Source organism: Xiphophorus maculatus, chromosome 5 (assembly GCF_002775205.1).
Source record: "Xiphophorus maculatus strain JP 163 A chromosome 5, X_maculatus-5.0-male, whole genome shotgun sequence".
Taxonomy (NCBI): domain Eukaryota; kingdom Metazoa; phylum Chordata; class Actinopteri; order Cyprinodontiformes; family Poeciliidae; genus Xiphophorus; species Xiphophorus maculatus.
The window spans coordinates 33,327,243-33,347,373 of record NC_036447.1 but is presented as its reverse complement, the minus strand read 5'-3'; the positions used below and the strand labels follow the sequence as shown (position 1 = coordinate 33,347,373).

The 20,131-nt window shown below is 37.4% G+C and overlaps 2 protein-coding genes across 5 annotated transcripts; one reads left to right on the top strand and one right to left on the bottom strand.

Annotated features, from left to right (window-relative positions):
• The first annotated feature begins 39 nt into the window (after positions 1–39).
• On the top strand, positions 40–18,409 carry brat1 (BRCA1 associated ATM activator 1). 3 transcript variants are annotated; one of them, XM_023334586.1, is made up of 12 exons: positions 40–288; positions 1,092–1,240; positions 1,321–1,468; positions 1,564–1,984; positions 3,886–4,008; positions 4,093–4,184; positions 4,269–4,369; positions 4,454–4,640; positions 7,826–7,899; positions 16,083–16,167; positions 16,245–16,531; positions 16,621–18,409. In XM_023334586.1, the coding sequence occupies exons 1-12, from the start codon at positions 162–164 to the stop codon at positions 17,419–17,421; spliced, it is 2,595 nt and encodes an 864-aa protein (XP_023190354.1). In that variant the 5' UTR covers positions 40–161; the 3' UTR covers positions 17,422–18,409. The 3 variants fall into 3 exon arrangements, with proteins under 3 accessions (XP_023190354.1, XP_023190355.1, XP_023190353.1); XM_023334587.1 differs by having other exon boundaries at positions 4,093–4,369; positions 16,621–16,921; positions 17,344–18,409; XM_023334585.1 differs by having other exon boundaries at positions 4,093–4,369.
• LOC111608710 lies at positions 1,888–12,771 on the bottom strand. Of its 2 annotated transcripts, none has more exons than XM_023334588.1 (2): positions 9,496–12,771; positions 1,888–1,974 (listed from the first exon to the last, which is right to left on the bottom strand). In XM_023334588.1, exon 1 carries the CDS (start codon positions 10,857–10,859, stop codon positions 9,636–9,638), a length of 1,224 nt encoding a protein of 407 aa, XP_023190356.1. In that variant the 5' UTR covers positions 10,860–12,771; the 3' UTR covers positions 1,888–1,974; positions 9,496–9,635. The 2 variants fall into 2 exon arrangements, with proteins under 2 accessions (XP_023190356.1, XP_023190357.1); XM_023334589.1 differs by lacking the exon at positions 1,888–1,974 and adding an exon at positions 8,865–9,273.
• Positions 18,410–20,131: the final 1,722 nt, after the last annotated feature.

The window sequence follows — 20,131 nt, the reverse complement described above, 5'->3', positions numbered from 1 at the left end:
TAGCTGTTCTTTTGGTCATTGCGAGTTCAGTTCCCGCGAGAAAAAGTCGAGCTTAGACTGAATGAACATATCAAACGAAGACGTATTTTAGCTATCTTTAGCTCTTGGAGTTAAACCGAAAATCTGTATAACTTTAATAGATTTTATAACGTGCTGGAGACATGGATAGCCAGTGTGTTTCCACCCTGCCCCGCGTCTGTGGAGTTCTGTTGGAGTCAGGAAGCTCTCTCCCCGATGACACCAGTCTGGAGAAACTACTGGACTGGTTTACAACCATCGCGCAGACTGGTCAGTAAGACCAACATTCTCCTAGATTAGACATATCTATATAAAAATGTCATAATAAAATTAAAGTTGTCATTCAGTTCCAGAGCTGTCTGTACCCCTTGAACTTCTTTTGTTGATCGTAGTAATAAAAAATAAATCTGAAAAGTGTGGTATTTTGTATCTAGCTCCCTTTACTTTTATTCCCTTAATTAAAATGGCTTCAAAAGTTACCTGATTAGAAAATGGATTCCATCAAAAATATATTCAGAAATCCACAGCTGGGCAGGGAGAATCTTTCAGGAGAAAATCTAGTCTATATAAACAGTGAATGTTGGAAAAAAAGACATGAAAAAACACAGTTTGCAGTTGGCAAGACCTCGTATGAGACAGAGAGGTATTGAGACTAACGTTGAGACTCACCTACCACACTTCCAGCTATACGATTTAATCCCAAACATACAGGCAGGATCAGATTAATCAAATTCATTTTCATTTTGGGCCACATCAAGATCATGAATATTCTCTTTGAATTGATCAAATCCATTAACAAACCATTAAAATATTGATAACAGTCACTGCATTCAATAAGTACTACTTAAGATAAAATAATATTGAACATCTTTTACATTGATCAGTCCCTTCAGAATTTTCCGATTCTTTTTGTAATTTTTTTGCAATAAAAATCAAAGAGGGGAGTCGGGGCAGGGAATGTGCTGATCGATCACATAAAATTCAACAAAAAAATCATTGATGCATTTGGTTGTAGTGTCACAAAAGAGGTTTTCTGTTCAATTTCAACGTGTCTGTGTTTTCACTTCATTAAGGGGCATCACTGTTGGAGGCGTGTCCATGTCTGGTTGATTTCGTCTCCAAGGTGGCTTTTAACCACGCCTCAGGCTCCAGCATCCTTTCTTTCACTCTGAAGCTCACTGGCTTGATCGGTACTTCTGAAGATGGTTTTAAAGTTCTGAAGGTATGACTAACGAATCCAAACAGCCCCCCCAACCTGGTATTGCTTTCTTTCATCCCTCCATCACTCTCTCTAATGTGCAGGAGTGCTCTGTATTGAAACTGGTCTTTAATCCTCATCACTGGCAAGAGGCAGGACTTTGGGGGGATCCGTGTTTGCGGATTGGCTGGATCCAGGGTCTAAAGATGATTCTGCAGCACTCAGAAGCTCTCAGTTTTTTTGCGCAAGAAGGTAATTCATCATGTAGGACATTTGACCTTCTTTTGTTCACTTTGCTTAATAAGAGTTTCACAAAGAGACTGGCGGTGTTCCTTTATTGTCTGCAGATCTTATTGAACCACTCCTTCAACTTCAGACAGACTCAAGCCTTTTTGTTGCTTCAGCTGCCAATCAGACACTCGCTCAGGTCCTGCTTCTCTGTCAGTCTCTATCTTCTGTGGGTCATAATTGTTCAAAAAATAGATACTTAGAACACAACAGTGTGAGTATAGAAACCACCCAGAATTACAGTGGCATCATCACAAGGGTCTCTGAATATCTGAACAAGTCAGTGGTTCTGAAGGAAATTTCACAGCTTCCTGGATGCCAGCAGATCCTCAGGCTACTGGCTATGCTCCTGGTCCAGGTCGGGCCTCCTTTGAGGGACACATTGCTGCTCGCTGTCATGAACTCTCTGGAGGAACTGGTGACAACAAGCTGCAGTCAGCTCACAGTTCCTCTCATGGATGTCATCCTGGCTGCAAACAGGTGAGATCATTTAGTCAGGTGTTAAACTGCTGTTAAATCAGCTAGCAGTCTCTGCTCTAGCATTAAAGCAGCAGCATTAGATCTACCTTAGATTTGTTTTAGCCCAGTAGCTAACTTGCTAGTGTGTCCTATAAGCTAAAGGCTAATGGCAAGCTTTATGCTGTACAGTACTGAGATAGTTGGTAGTCAATAAGCACAGTTCACTGAAGCACATGTATTTCATCTAGCTAAACCAATTGCCTAAATTCTGATACCAGACCAAAAAAGGAAAATTATCTTCTGGGTAAATATAAAAATGAATATTTTTATCCATGTGATATACTGTATATATATATATATATATATATATATATATATATATATATATATATATATATATATATATATATATATATATATATATATATATATAAATAAATCTCATGCCTGTCAACCTCTTGTGCAGGGTACTGTGCAAAAGTTTCAATCCTCCCCTAATTTCTTTATACCTTGCCTCTAGTGAGCTAAATAAAAGAAAACTGAGAAACAAAGTATCACTAAAACAGTGAAACAAAAATGATAAAATAATTAAATATCAAAAATCCTTAAAAAGTTAAGCCTATAGAACAGTGGTGCCCAAAGTGGGTCCCGGAGAGCCGGCATCCTGCATGTTTTAGTTCTCTTTCTGGTGGTAGTAACAACCTTTTCAGCATGTCAGTGTTCTTCTAATGAGCCATCATTGGATCCAGGTGCATTAAACCAGGGAGTGAACTAAAAAATACAGTTGGGCACCCATGCTTATAGAAGCATAAATACGGATAGCTCAGGATAACTGAAGCCATTCTAACTAGACTAAGATTTATCAAAAAGGAAAGTTTTAAGCCTAGTCTTAAAAGTTTTCAGAGAGTTTGCCTTACAGACTAAAACTGAAATCTACTTCCAGGGGAGAGAAGTCTGAGAACTAAAAGATCTTCCTCTCATTCTACTGCTAGAAAATCCAGGAAGCAGCAGTAAACCAGCAGACTTTGAGTGAAGTGCTCTGTTAGGACCATATGGATCAGTCACATCAGGGATGGGAAGCTAAAATCAGAGAAAAAGGATCTCTCTGTAATTTCATCAGATCCTTCATTAGTACAGATCCTTCATTTACCTTCTAAAACTTTCTATGCTGCAATCAAACGTGTTGTGGGCATAGTGAGGCTGAGTCTATAAGCTAACATTTATTGCACTCAAAGCAGTTCTTTGTGAAATGCATACTGGCTGGGCTGTTATGATAAAGATATTTTAGAGACTTAATGTGTAGTCCTACTATAGTCCAGCTTTGAAGTAACAAAGGCATGCTATGGGCTTTCTGCAGCACTGTTGGGGGAACATAGTTTTTAATTTTCACAGTTTTAGAGAGTGAAGACCTTGAAATTTGTTTTAAAGAGTTTAAATAAGATTAGTCAGATATGGTGGTGTGAGAAAAAGCAGCAAAAAGGAATAGTCCAAAGAAAAAAAAACTTGAAAAACCTCAAGTAGGCTGTAGAACTGCATCTCCTAGAGGGGAGTGGGAGTCACCTGTTAGTGTATTTAAATATTGCATACATGGATTGCAAGATAACTATATCTAATATCACTTGTCACTGTAGAATATGAAAACATTTTTTCAACTAAAAAAAGCTTTCTTAAAAAAAATAATTGGAATGAATGAAGCTGGACCAGTTTCTTTCCACACTCAAGCTTACACAAAAAAACATCAGACTTTTAATTCTGACTATAAATCTGTGTTAACATCTCCACATCAAACTTTAAAGTGCTTAAAAATGAATAATTTTATTTTAAGCAGAGATTTTGCAGGATTCATAAAGAAGAAACAGATTATTGAAACTAATGTCCTTCACTGTTAAATTTTAATGAATTTATTATGTTTATTTGCACAGTGGTCTCAGGGACGATTTTGTCCCAAAGCAGCGACTCATCCGACTTTTGTGGGTCATGTTGAACATGAAGAAGCCTGCCATTGTTATGCAGGCTGCAGCTGCTGTGCTACACAGCCACCATAGGTGAGTGTAGCAGTAAGCTAGAAAACCTTTGATTTTCCTGTTAAAGCAGAACCTGCTATCTGGTCTATCTTCCTCTGTGTCCAGTGACCCCACCTTCTCTGCCCACTCTGCTCGAGTCCTGCTGCTACCCCTGGATATCGTTACTGGTGTCTCCTTACTGGATGAGAACTCCACAGGTGAACAAATGATGTTGGTGTGTTTTTACATGTGTAATAAATGTTTATTAACTTCCTTTAAGAGCATGTTGTCGAATCCTGCAGAAGAAGAGCTTCGAATTTTAATAACTGAGCAGCTTAAGAGGAAAAGCTGCATCTCCATGATTTGTGTATGTCTATCAAACATACCTCAGATCACACTAATGGTGAGTAAAATCAGCAGATAAAAGGAGCATCAGTTATCTTTATTCCATGTTGAAATTGTCATACTTGGATCTGTTCCCCCCCAGGCTTCGGACCACCTCCCCTGTCCTCAGAGGCTAATTGTTACTGCAGTTTTGATGTTACTGAGGCTGTGCTGTGTGGACTCCTCATCTTCATCTGCTGGCTGTGTTGAAGTTGTCAGATTCATTACAGGAAACAGCAAAGTTCAAAAATGTGCCCTGGAGGCTCTGTTAGTGCTCAGCAAGAGTCCAGGTAAAACTCTGACTCTTCCAAATGCAGCAAAGCATCCAACATCTCTTCTCTGTCACTCTGTGTACAAGCTGGTGGGTGGTCTGACAGGGAAAGCAGCAAGGGGTAGTATTGTGTATTTTCTAGGTACATTGTGCCATTATTAAAAATGCAGTAAATCTCCAATATGACTTAAAAGAAATTTGACATTGTAACACCTTGAAATTGGGCCTCTGTCTCTTTAAAAACTCCTGCTCTTTCTTAAACGCCACCTACAGGAAGTCATCACAACATGGCTCCTCGATTAGGCCTTTAACAATGTTTTCAGAAACTTCTTAGCATTTCACTGAAAAGTAGTTCCTATGAGCTCAACTGACGTGTAGTTCCAGCAGGTGTTTGCTAATTGCTTCTGGCTAGTCTGAAGGAGCTGATTGAGGGGGCGTTAGGGAGGGGATTTCCAGGGATCAGAAGCTACCACAGCCTCAGAGCTGAGCCTTGAAGGCGGGGCTAGGTCCACCCAAGAGTTGTGCACAGCTAAATTGTTTCTATGGAGATTAAAGAATTTCTTAAACATGAAAGAATCAATGCAACACTAGGTATAATTTTGAAGAGGGAATAATGCTATAACATGATGTAAAGCTAAATCTTACATAATACTTTCCCCTTAAATCGAATTAAAATCTGTATTTTTAATCCATGTTTTTACATTTTATTCTATGCTGAACAGTTTTGTAAGTTTTGTTTTGTCAGTTGCTATTGTATTTTAATTTTTCTCCACATTACTATTTATCTTTTTAGATAAATAATGGCAACTAAGCCCACAATTTAAAATGCAGGCATTTTATTTTAAATTATTTATATGTTTGTTTACTTTTACATTGCTTTATAAATATTGCTTATTTTTATTTTACTTTTAGCTAAAGTAAATTCATTTGTATTTTTAAAATGTAATATTTCTACCAGTACTTTTTATTTTTACATCGGTGTTGTTCATTTTTACATTTCATATAACATTTAATTCTAGTTATTTAATTATTATTTCATGTAGCAGATCCCCCAAATGAAGGATTGTGGCTTTACTGATGAACAGTGAGGTTTATTGGAAGTAAACCCTGAATTTCACAATAAGAGCTGTATGTACAGACACACAAAGAAAAGACAACGTAAGCCACCAAAACATGCCTTTATAACCGTAACGTTTGAACCAAAAAATAACATTCACTAATAAAATATCAACTCTTATTCAAAAACTGTACCAGTGTTCATATACAATAAAACAAATTTACAATTTCAACCAATCAATAATGGAATAAGAGGCCTATGGCCCGAGGTTTACAACCGCCTTTCAAAATAAAAGCGCTCCTCTGTTTGTTTTTGATTCACACTTTAAGTTTATTTCCAGTGGCTGTAAAATGTGCCACCTCAATCAAAATTGGTGACATTTGACAGGCAAAAGATCTTTCTGATTCCATAAATAATTTGTTACCAGTGACTACTCTCACTTCAGGATGACACTGGGACAGCTCTAGAAGACACCCACCAAATGCCATCCAGATTTGATGATGTTAGACTTGCAGTATAGGAGAAGAAACAAAAATAACTAATTTGGCCAGTTATTGAAGTTTCATAAATCAGATGAAGTTTTCCCAAATCACAAACTGTTTTAATTATTCAGCTATTAATACGTAAGAATCAAACCCATGTTTGTTTTGTTGAGTTGTACTAGTTTTGGAACTGGAGTGCTTTCAATGCGTTCCAAAGATATATAGTACTAATATGAACTTTCCATGAAGTTTCATAAATCAAAGAAAGATTTCATAAATCACACATTTGTTTATATGTATTCTGCTAGTTTAGAATATTCTAGTCCAAGTTTGAAATGTCTGTGGTTGTGGTTTTTAAAGTAGAGCAAATTAAAGATGCTCAGGATAGTGTGAAATCAAGTGGAGTGGCCTTTTAGCTATTTCCGGAATTGGAAGCCCCGGGTGAAGCCAAATTTACAAATTCAGCTTTGTTGCCTCAAAAATTTATTAAAAGAAAAATGACTAAGTCTCTCATTCTTTCTTGGTAATCAAAATCTGAAGTTCAGATCAAACTAATGCATGCACTAATTATTTAGCTGAAGAAAAACACAAAGTTAATAAAAAGAGAAAACTTAACGATAAACCAATTACAAATTTCTTCTTTTGAAGGGCTTTAAATTTGAAATGACACTTCAAATGTGGATAGCAATTGCTGGGTGTCTTCTAGAGGTGTCCCAGTGTCACCCTGAAGAGAGAGAAGTCGCTGGTAACTTTTACAGCCGCTGGAAAGAAACTTGAAGTGAATGAAACATAAACCGGAGGTGAGCTTTATTTTGAAAGGAGCTTGTAAAGAAGGGCGCCGTAACTGGTGCCGTCGCGCACGTCAAAATTCGAGTGCAGGCTGGCTCTACTGTCATTTCCGAAGAGGCGGCTTCGGAAATGACAGTAAGAGAGTTTGATAGTACACGTGAGAGAGTTAGTAAGTTTTGGCCTATTGGGCCTCTCATAACAGAAATATCCTTATTTATAAAATAAACATACCTTGTGCCTCTATCAATGGGGTCGCTAATAACAAGATACATTTTAGCAATGTTGTTGCAACTTGTCGTCCGTTCTTTTCTGTTGTTAAGCTGCCCTCCTATAAACAGCGGAAGTTATCTTATCAAAAGAAAGGCATAAAATCAAAAACTGAAAGTCAACCATATACTATACAAATAAAACAAAATAAAGACAATTAGCGCTAAAAAGCTAATTTACATATACATTCTGTTCTGCATTTTGAATCCTTGCAAGGACTGCTCTAAGCTGCTTTTTATATTGACAGCATGTCATATTTTATTCTTATTTTATCTTGTCTACATTGCTACTCAGTGGTGGATGTTGTGTGTCTTGTCTCTATGCTGCTGTAACTGCAAAATAATTTCCCTGCTGGGATGAATAAAGTTATTCTATTCTATTCAAAAAGGGGATACAGCAAATAAGGAGCTTGATTTGGGGTTATTCACATTTTAAATATCTAATCTGGTATTTTCTGCTGTGGTTGTTTGGTTGTTTTGTTCCTTTGCTTGTAAGATCTTTGAAGCACTTTGTGTGATATTTTAAAATGTTCTGGTACTTCATGCAAAACAAAAGCTGACTGAGTTCTTTAGGTTCATCTTATATTCTTCCTGTTTTTGTTTTTTTCAGGAGTGAAGATGGTTCTGGTTGACGTCTTCAAAGTTCTGACTGAATATTTAAATAGTCCTTCATCTGACCCATCTGTAAGTTTGTGTACGTTTGACACTAGTCACTTTTCAGCAAGTGCTCATAGAAATTTCAAAAAATTGGGGCCCTGTCAATTACAAAATTAATCATATCATGCTTTTAAAATAATTTTTAGCAGTAAAATTTAATGTTCCCCCTCCCAGACCAAAAAACACATATCCATGTTTGCCCTGAACCCCCCTGGATCTGTATGAAGTGGTAAGTTCCTGCTTGGAGGTTTGAAGGTGACGATGTTCAGCAGCAGTCAGTAGAAGACAAGAATGACTGTGGCGGTTATTGTGCTGCTAAGAAAAATGATAGAATCAGGTTTTCATAAAATAAAATAAAAAATAGAGAGAGGGAGAGAGAAAAAGGTAAGAGTGTCAATTTGTAACATAGTTTTTCTCCTATAGGTAGGTAGACTGTGTGAGATTATCAACCATTTAGCATAGTTAGCTTAGCTACAAACTACTGTTTGCCTCCGTTTCACTAGCATTTAATGAATTAAGGGAAAGAATTACCAAGATATTCATATATTTAACTTGTCCCTATATCTTTTACCACACTTAACAACAGATGAGTCAGTCAGCAGCAGCTTTAACCCACATCCCTCCTGACCTGTCCTCTCCTAAGTGAAATTAAAGCTACAGTATGTAACTTTTATTAAAAAAAAAAATTTTTTTCACATATTTGTTAAAACTGTCATGTTGTGACAGTTTGGTATAAGAGATAATCTGTGAAAAAATCATTTTCTCTGCCTTCTCCCAGTGTTTTCTAGAAACAACCAATCAGTGGCAGGAGAGTTTTAGTGCTGTCAATCACAATCTCATGTGGCTGCTATGCTGTAGCTAGTGCAGCCTGTTGTGAATGCTCAGTCTATTTAGTATAGCTACCAATGACGGCATGTAAACATTTTTCCTGTAATTATAAGTTGTTTCTCCACCATTAGCACATTTAGCAGTGAGTGAATGAGGTTGATTGACAGCACTAAGACGCTCCTCCTGGTTCTGAGTGGTTGTTTAATGTTTCATTACTTTAGCTAGTAATAGTAGTTCAGGGAGCAGGTGGAGAAGATTGATCTTCTTGACAGATTATCTGTCTCATAACAAACTGGCACAACATGGTCATCGCTTAAACAAATATGAAAAAAACATATTTTTTATTAAAGTTATATACTGCAGCTTGAACAAAATGCAACTTCATAGCATTTTTTAGAAGTCTGGATTGCGTCATGTATATTTTGCATGCTGCCTGAAAATTAGAGGCTGATTTTGCTGGTGTGACTATGCAGAACACTGTGGTGAGTCGGTCAGAACTCCAAAGAACGCAGAGTCATACTCCAGGTGATTCAACTCGTACTTGCGGTGTATTTAGGTAATTGTGTGTGGTTCCTGAAATTAAACAACAATACAGCGTCAATGTCTGAATAAACTGACTGAAGTAGCATCACACATACTGAATAACTGCACATTTCTACATAAATACACGACACAAACAAAATCCACCGTGTATAACTCTCAAGTGTGCACGTGAACAGAGCATGCTATTAATTAAGGGTAAAACTAAAATACTCTGCTAAATAAACAATATTATTAATATGTAACATCACTTACTTGTATTTCCACGCACACACATCGAAGAGTAACAATAAACGGCAAACAGCAAGTTCTTCTTCTTCTTGTTTTATGGCGGTTGGCAAACAACTTACAGGTGCATTACCGCCACCTTCCAGGTTGGAGTATGGATCACACGCTTATACCCTCCCCATAATACCCGTCCTTCTTAGAAATCTAAAAACACTCTCAAATATTATATCTCCTGACGATTTCTGAAATATTTCTTCTAAATCTAATTTACAATTATTCATCTCATTAACCAACATCTCTCTCTCCCTTACATACTTATTACATTCTAAAAATACATGCTGTATTGTTTCCATCTCTCCACAATATTCACAACAACCTGTACTGTGTTTATTAATTAACTTAAGTGTACTATTTAACTTTGTATGCCTAAATCTGATTCTAGAAATAATATCTTCTTCCCTTCTAGTCCTATTACCTTTTCTATACCCCCCAACTCTTTTTTGAATTTTATAATAAAATCTCCCTTTTTCTCCTCTATCCCACTGCTCTTGCCATTTTTCCTTCATATACTCCTTAACAACACTCTTTATCTCATTTCTACTCATTTTAATATTTAATTCAACAATTTCTTTATTAGAGGCTCTCTTAGCAAAATTATCTGCCAATTCATTACCTACCACACCGATGTGAGCAGGAATCCAAATTAATTTAATCTGAGATCCGTTCTTCTTAATCCTGAAAATTACCTGAACTATATCCTCTATAATATCTTGTCTAACTTCCGATTTCATTCCTTGTATACTCATTAATGCACTACTAGAATCTGAACAAATTACAAACTTTCCTTTTCCTATTCCCTCTATCCATTCTAAGGCTATTAAAATTGCCATTAATTCGCCTGTATACACTGTTAGTTTATCACTAATTCTTTTATTTTCCATAACATTTAAATCTGGAGCAATAAACGCTATCCCTACTTGATTATTTGACTTTTTTGAAGCGTCTGTATATACTTGGATATGCTTTGAATATTCTTTATTTATATAATTTTCCACTTCATTCTTTTCCATCTCTCTTCCCTTTTCCAATAATTTTAAGTCAACTTCAGCTTGTTCTAAAACCCATGGTGGGATGGCAGGAGAGACAACTACTGAACTAACTTGAACTTTATCAATCCCAATTTCTTCTATTTTACTTAAAATTACCCATCCAAAACTATTTGTATTCTTCTTTTCTTTTTCCTGACATGGTTTTAGTGTTAAATATGGAGGATAATTTTTGCTATGACCTTTAATATTCGCCCAATATGTTACTGCTATTTGTTCTCTTCTAATCTTCATTGGCATCTCACCCATCTCAACCTGTAGAGCCGAGACTGGAGTTGTTTTCATCGCTCCGCAGCATAACCTTAACGCTTGATATTGTATTTTGTCTATCTTTTCCAATAACTTATTTGAAGCTGAATTATATAAAATACATCCATAATCAAAAATAGATCGAATTAGACCAATATAAAACGTTCTTAATGCTTTCCTATCAGCTCCCCATTCTCTGCCTACTAGACATCTTAAAATATTTAAAATTCTTTTACTCTTTACCACTATCTTATCTATGTGCGTTTTCCATGTGAGTTTTTTATCAAACCATATCCCCAAATATTTAATTTCATCTCTCCTTTCTATTACACTCCCATAAAATTTAAGTTCCACATTACTACTCACTCTCTTATTTGAAAAACAACAAATTTAGATTTAGATGTTGAGAACCTAAATCCCCATTCTAACGCCCATGCTTCTACATTATTTAATGCTTCCTGCACTTTCTGTGTTATATATTCAATGTTCCTTCCCCTTTTCCAAATGACACCATCATCTGCAAATAGTGAAACACCTAAGGATTTATCTATATTACTAAAAATATCATCAATCATTATATTAAATAACATAGGGCTTATAATACTCCCTTGGGGAGTTCCATTTTCCACTTGATACTCTGAACTAATTTCCCCTTCTATTTTCACTCTTAACTTTCTGTCAGTTAAGAAATTTCTAATCCATCTATACATTTTACCCTTTATACCTGTTAGTTTTAATTTAATCAGCAACCCTTCTTTCCACAACATATCATAAGCCTTTTCCACATCCAAGAACACTGCTATCACACTCTCTTTATTAATTTGAGCTCGTCTAACGTCATGTTCCAAACATATTGCTGGATCAATTGTACTTCTTCCTTTTCTAAATCCAAACTGGTATTCCTTTAACTTCCCCTTGGATTCTAAGAAATATACTAACCTATTATTTACCATTTTCTCCATAATTTTACATAAACACGACGTTAGGGCTATTGGTCTATAACTTTCAGTTAAATTTGGATCTTTCCCAGGTTTGCATATAGGAATAATAATAGCTTCCTTCCAGTTATCAGGCAAAACTCCTTCCTCCCAACTTTTATTAAACAGTTTTAAAATTTTTTCTTTACTCACAGCACTAAGATTACTTATCATATTATAAGTGATTTGATCATTACCAGGTGTCGATTTTCTAGAATTCCTCAACACTTTATCTAATTCAGCTAAGGAAAATTACTTGTTACTATAATCATCATAATTCTCATCATTTTGAATTAATTCTATATTCCGCTGTTTGGTAGTTTCACGTCCTAATTTTTCCCTATTATTTAGATTCTCTGTACTATGTATCTTAGCAAACATCTTTCCTAATTCCTCAGCCTTACTTTTATTATCTATAATATTATTTCCATTCTCTTTAATTATTGGGAAAAAAAATTCTTTTGAATTCCCTGACATTTTTTTAATAGTATTCCAGACTTTATCTAATGTTGAATTCTTCCCCAAAGATTCACAATACTTTCTCCAATAATTTCTTTTAGCACTTTTAATAACTCTTCTAACTTCTGCCTGTTTTCTTTTATAATTTATCAAATTCTGAAAGCTTATCATTTTTTTCAATATCTTAAACGCTTTGTTTCTCTGTTTAATAACTATTGAACATTCTATTGTCCACCAAGGAACTATTTTTTCCTTTATCCTATTCCCATTACTTTTGGGAATACTAAATTTGGCCAAATTTATTATACCCTTGCTAATTTCAGAATTAACCTCATTAATTGGATTATTTATATCTACCTTTTCCAAGCATTCTTCACTCATAACTCCAAACATACCCCAATTTGCTCTCCCAAACTTCCACCTTCCCTCAACTTTTAACTGTTCCTCCTTCATAACTACCCCTATATTAATGGCTATTGGGTAATGATCACTCCCCATTGTATTTTCTTTGAGTATTTCCCATCTGCATACATCAGCCATAGATTGAGACACCAATGTCAAGTCAATAGCAGACTCTTTGCCTCTAACAATATCCACCCGAGTGCCTTCTCCATTATTTAAAACAATCAATCCTTTTTCATCTATGACCTCTTCTACAATCTCTCCATTATAATTATCTTGATCACCCCATAATGTGCTATAAGCATTAAAATCCCCACACCACACTATTTTCCCTCTCCAATTTTTTAGGACTTCTACAAGTTTTGATTTTTCTAATTGCTTACACGGGTTATAGAAATTAATTATTTTAATACTCCCTTCATTTGTCCATACTTCAGCACCAATAATTTCTAAGTCTGACACTATTTGTATTGGTATTTGAATAAATTTTATGTTAGTTTTGATAAAAATAGCACACCCTCCTCCATTTTTATTTTCCCTGTCTTTACGTAGAACTGAATAACTGTTAATACTAAACTGTAATGATGGCTTGAGCCAAGTTTCTTGAACACATACTATATCCGGTTTTGGATTTAAATTACTAATGAAACCTTTAAATTCCTGACCATTTGCTATTAAACTCCGAGCATTCCACTGTATTATTAAAATTATGAAATTGTTTGAGACGCTTCAAGATCAGCTGACCCTTCACCTTGTCTTAGCTCATCATGTATTTTTTCCCAAGACAAATCTTTTACCTTAAAAAATTTAGAAGCTGCTTTCACTATAATTTTAATCTTCTCAGTTTTATTTCTTGCTTGTTCTGAACAGTTAATAATATACGCAAGAAATGGAATTAATTTATCTAACGTAATATTTCCCTGATCATTTTTTGTCATTACTTTCCTTTCCTGACTTACAATCAAATTACTATCATCACTTCTCACCTGTTTCACTGCCTCAGCATAAGTTACTCTCTTTTCAGTTCTAATTTTTTGAACTTCAGCTGCCTCTTTCCTTACATTGCATCCTCCATATGCTGCAGTATGATTTCCTCCGCAGTTGCAACATTTGACAGGATTATTTCCACATTCTCCATAAGGGTGTTCTCCTCCACATCTGCCACATCTCTGTTTCCCTCTACAAACATTTGCAACATGTCCATACCTTTGACATTTATAGCATCTAACTGGTGATGGAACATATTGTCTTACATTGTAACTTAAATATCCAATCATTATCTTATCAGGCAGAACCCTATCTTTAAAGACCAATAGTACAGATGTACTATCCAATTTCTTTCCATCCCTAAAAGCTTGTAGTCTCTTAATTTCTGTAATTTCTCCTCCTTTAATCACTTTCTTCAACTCTTCCAAGTTTTCTCCTATAGGGATTCCTGAAATCACCCCTTTTACCCCTTTTACCTCTCCCACCACCTTTCTTTCTATCACTTCCTTTTTACACACCATTTGTAGCTTAAGAGCTTTATTTCTTTGTTCAGCATTTTTACATATAATTAGTAAACTCCCATCTCTTATCACCTTAGCCAGCTCTACCTCTCCAGTAGCTTTCATAAGCCCATTCGACAAACTAATAGGACTTACCCCCATCAAATCCTGTCCTGTTTTAAACTTTAATATTACTTTAAATTCTTCCATCATTGCTTTCTTTCTTATTTCAGTTGTTTCTTCTTCATCTTCAAAAGATCTTTTCCCATTACCCAATCCTTTTTTCCCTTTATCTTCCCCCCTCCCCCTCTTCTATTTTCTACCATTGACCAACCTGTATCCATATTATCCTCCTCCAAACTTCCCCCACTACTACTAGCCATCTGATCCACTCACAACCCAGATTATGCCACAAACCGCTTCTTTTTCCAAATGTCAGCGTCTCTTCTCCAGAGCTCCTCCTTTCCGGTACAATCGTTGACAGCAGCGTCCAGAACCCAAACAGCAAGTTAAAACAAAATGCGAACATAAACTGTACTCCCTTTACACTCTACTCTTTTTTTTTCTCTCTTTTTCGTCTGCATGCTGCAGCTGCTCTAAGCCCCGCCCCTTAAAGGCTCAGCATGGCAGTTTGTTATACAGTCTTTTCCACACTGCCTATGACTGTTGCTGGTGGCGAGAGACATTTCAGTAAGCTAAAGCTAGTAATAATAAAAAAATTCAATTAAATTATTTGCATACTGTATGCGGACTGTTGCATGTAAAATTCACGAGCAATAAATATTGTGCTAGTATCAGTATTGGACCAAAGAAAGCAAAGCAGTTGCTTTTTATGGGTCAAATAGACTCAAGATAGATAGATAGATAGATAGATAGATAGATAGATAGATAGATAGATAGATAGATAGATAGATAGATAGATAGATAGATAGATAGATAGATAGATAGATAGATAGATAGATAGATAGATAGATAGCATTTATTGTCATTGAACAGAATTCAACGAAATTTCCATTGCAGCTCCCGTGCAAAAGGTCAAATATATACAGTATAAATAAGCAAACACACAATAATAATAATAACAATATATACAACTAAATTAACTAAAGGCACTCAACCACACCAAAGAAGAAGCAGCAGGTCCAATTATGGCAAAGTACAGATAATGTGACAAGAAACTGTAACAGCTGCTGCGCAGGGGGGGTCCAATTTAATTTTTTGTCATGGGGCCCAAGATTCCTGGCGGCGCCCCTGTATTTCAGAAAACACTTAAAGGATTTTAAGTTTAATTTGTTATATTAGTGACACATAACTGAATATTTACATGTAATCATGCTGGATTCTACTGTACTTGTTGATTCATTTTTATACCTTGTCCCTTGGCAGGTTGATGTTATCCACAAATGATTCCTAGAGGAATAGATTATTTAACAATTAGCTTGCACCACCCAAACATGCTCCTCTCTGCATATTGAAGATAGTTATGGTGTTCCGCGAGGCTCGAGTTGGATCTGTTTTTGTTTTTATCTTAGTGATGTTCGGATCCGATCAGTGACAGAGTCCCTGAGGAAACTCAACTCCCAATACCTGTTGCTGGTTTACTCGTCTCTAGATTAAATGTTGTTTACTCTGTTTCTGAAACTGGTGGAGGAATTGCAAATTGAAACCTATATTTTTATTCTGACCCATCTGTAAATCATATTGTTGCGTTTATGACCATGTGGTCACCAGTCAGAGCTGATATAGCTGAAGGTTTTCCAGTTCCCTTCCAGTGGATAATTCCAGATCATGACTGCTCAGGTTTTATCTCTAGTAAAGCTCTCTGAAAAGTATCACAACATAAAATTTTTTCAAAGTTGAGAACTAAAATAGAAGAAATGCCAGTTATGACCTGTTTTTTATGTCTTTGAAATATCTTTGTGTTTATGTGCCAGGTGCTCCAGAAGTCCTACCAGGCTGTGATAAAGTGGGTGGGTGTTTGTCCAGATCTGTCTTGCATCACAGACCAGCTCAGAGAAGGTACAGCTCTTGGATTTGTCCCTGTGTGACAGGAAGCACATGTAGACAGAAAGGATCTGCTCTCTCCTCACTGCTAGGTTTCATCCAAGCGGTGAGAAAGCGTGCTTGTGACACGCGCTGGGAGGCCAGAGACTCCACGGTGGAGTTTCTGGGTCACTTGGGGGGGGCGCCCTCATGCCGGTCGTTCACTGAACAGGAGACGGAACCATCAGACGTTTTCCTGGGTGGCTGCAGCTTTACGGTTCCTCTCCTCAAGGAGGCGCTGCAGGATCCAGAGAGCTATGTGAGAGCCAGCTCCATCTCTGCTCTGGCGCAGACACTGACACCCAGCTGGCAGGAGGGGGCAGCATTAACACAGGAGCAGGTTGGCAGAAACAACAGCAGATTTTACAATCCCACCCGACAGTCTCACTGGGACATTTTTAATGACCTGAAGTTATTTGTTCCTTCCAGGAGGACATAGTAACCCGGCTGCAGGAAGTTCTCTTCCAGGACTCGGAGGGATTTGCCAGGAGAGCTGCTGTGAAGTACTTCATTGCCTGGCTCTCCGCTTGTTCCTCGCCTTCCTCCTGCTGGCTCCTCATGCAGTCTGTGCCGACCGTCCTCTCTCAGGGTGTCAACGATCTGGACTGGGAGGTCAAACTTCACACCCTGGAGTTGGCAGAGCTGCTGCTGGACCAAGCCTTTCCGGATCCTTCTCCATCTCATCCCTATGCTGTGATGTCTGACCAAGCCCACAGACTTCACATTGCAGGTCAGCAGTCAGACCTGCTCAGCAGCTTGAAGGATTTGGTCGATCGGGGAGTGGTCTCAGCTCTGTTGTGTGGTGTGGTTGACTGTGACAGACCCGTTGCTCTGAAGGCCTGCCAGCTGCTGCTAAAGCTCCGAGGAGTTGTTTGCCCTGTGATGGGTAACGCAGCAGACACCAGAGTTTTCTGTCAACTGGCTGAAGGCAGTGTGATGCAGCAGGTCAGAAAGATCCAGGCAATGGGGAAGGACACCTATGTTGTTTCTGAAGCTTGCAGTGAGGCAGACAAGGAAGGCATATGTGCAAGTGTTGACCCAGAGCGTGTTGGTGTGTGTGAGGTGTTGAGGCTTCTGGATTTAGATGAGAAGCTGAGCATCTTGACCCAAAGCAGCGACCACATCTACAATTCTCCCCTCTCTCTGCTCCAGGACATCCTGACAGCCGCTGCTGCTAGCTCTCAGCCTGGCCGGGACCTGCACCAGGAGCTCGTAATGGACTGTTACTAACAGCCAGACACACAGAAACAAACCATCTTCAATCAGTACAATCACATAGGTCATACATGCTGATTTAAAGCTGCAGCATATAACTTTCATAAAAAATATTTTTTTTACATATTTGTTGAAACTGTCACTGTTTGGTGACAGTATGTTATGAGACAGTATGTCTCATAACATACTATTATGTTATGAGACATAACATCTGTGATTTTTTTCACAGATTTTTTCACAATCTGAAAAAATCAAGCTGTTCTGCCATCTCTCAACACTAACTAGAAACAACCAATCAGGCGGGTCTTAGCGATGTCAATCACTCTCATTGTGGCGCCGCTCATTGCCTTGATCCCTCCAACCCCCTTTCTCCCCACTATGCTGCAGCTAACAAAGCCTGTAGTGAATGCTAAGGCTAGTTAGCATGGCTACCAACAGTTTCTCTGTAACAGCAAGTTGTTTCTCCGCCATTAGAACATTTAGCAGCAAGTACATGAGATTGAGTGACAGCGCTAAGACCCTCCTCCTGGCTCTGATTTTCCTGTTTTTAGTCAGGAGTGGTGCATTACTTCAGATTGCAATAGTAGCTCAGGGAGGAGGTGGAGATCAATCTTTTCACAGAAAAAAAGATGTAAAATAAATGATTTTTTTTAAAGTTACATATTGCAGCTTTAAACAGACAAATTTCAGTTTTAGATCTTTTATTGACAGGATTACCTGTGATGTGTCTCATTACCCCCCTAACTTGTCTAATGTTTTGTAGATTTTCCTATGGTTTAAGAAAAAACTAAATATAATGGACAGAGGCAGGAGTATAGCATCTTGAGACCTTTCTGGGTTTGGATTCATCTGTGATTTTGCGCAACTTTCAGCTATGACCAGACCTCCAGCCTCTTGTAATGCCTTTTCATGCTAAGAGCAATCTTTGTGTACAAACACTGACAAATACATTAGCAATCCTGGTAGATATCTGTAAAAAACCTAATAAATTTATGCAGTAAAATAGCTTGCATTGCTTTTTTCCAGAAACACAGCATGTGGGCCTGGAGTTATACGAATGATGAAGGATGTGTAAAAAATGCCTAATGCCAACTGTTAAGTATAATTCAATTCAAATTCTATCCAAAAATACTTTATTTTCTCAAAGAGAAATTAAATGTAACTCATATCCAAGAATCTTCAGACTCGATGTGGATAATGACGCTGTGAGCAGGAAGGATCTCCAGTAGCAGTTTGTTTTGCAGTAAATCTGAAGAAGCCCCTGACTAAAGACACAACTAACAGTTCATTATCCAGCAGAGAAGATGTTCCACAGTAGCATGTTCTGGATGACACCATCCAGGTAAGTGGTGCTAGGCCATCTCATTTGCTTGTGCTACTGCTCTCTAAATCTCTCTCTGGTCTCATGGTTAGGAATACGTAGCTTGAACCGCCTCCTTTTTCTGCTCTTTGGTCCTGCTCTGCATCCATGAAGCCTCCTTTCCAACTCCTCTGGGATTTGATATCATTGTTGAGGTATTATTTTAGTTTTGAGATGCTAGTCAGCTCCTCCCAGTTATAAAAACAATACTTTGATGTCACAGTTGCGCATCAAGGCAACTGTCCAAAAGTAAATACCAAAATTCTTCCAGTTCCTAAGCATGTCAAACTAGAGGGAATAAGTATCTGAACATGCAACGATACAACCAATAAAAGGAAGGTGATACTTCACATCAATTCACCATGTTGTAATGAGTATAAACTATGTAGCATCTAGTAGCACAGTACAGTCACAGAGGCTCATGAATATCCAAAACTCGCCTCCAATTGCACTCTACAGGGATCTTCTACATCTGATCAACTGTACTCATTAGTGGACGCTGTAACTGCCTGTACACATAACTTCATTCATGACGCAACCATTTGCCCTCTGTTTCCTGTGCCTGCTCCTTGGCCACCACTACTCTGCATATTCATCCAATTACATCCACATCAAGCTGTTTGTCAGGGTGCTTTATTTCAGGGGAGATTTTGTACGAGTGCAATCAAGCATCTCTGACTGTTAAATAATGAAGTGTCCACTAGATTGGGGGATTAACAATATTAAAAACTGCACAGCATGAAAGGAGTATATGGTCCCAGGACATTATTATTACTCTAATTGTGATTCTTTCTTTCAGAGGTCAAGACTTGACATGAAATCTAACTTATGGTGTATTATCCTGCTCTTTAGTGTCATTCATTACCCCAGCAAGTCAGAGCACTTTGCTAGAAACACACTGTTTTACAATCACACCTCACCTTGCATCAGAAGAACAGCTTCTGTTCTTCATGTCTAAGGCGTGTGTACGCACAAAATATATGCGGCGCCATATTTTACTCACAAGTCAGCATGTATAAAAATGAACTTTGCGTCAAAGTTTGCGTAAATATATGCACACTTTTTCCATGGCGTGAAAATGTGCGGCAGCCACGCAAACCTTTTCTGTGGACAATAACAAACTACAAACCACCAAAACTCACCTAATTACACTGAAATCTTACTCCATTCAGTTATTTAGACCAAGAAGCATCAAACCCAATGTTTTTTCATGATTTTAATATTTGATTGTTTAAACGTAAATATGAAACTGAACTGCATTTATCCTCAGACAATAACCTGACATGCACACAAAATAATAAAAAAAAAGATAAAAGGATGTGAAAACTTCCCTCGAATGTAAATAGTACTTTCCTCAGTTTTTGT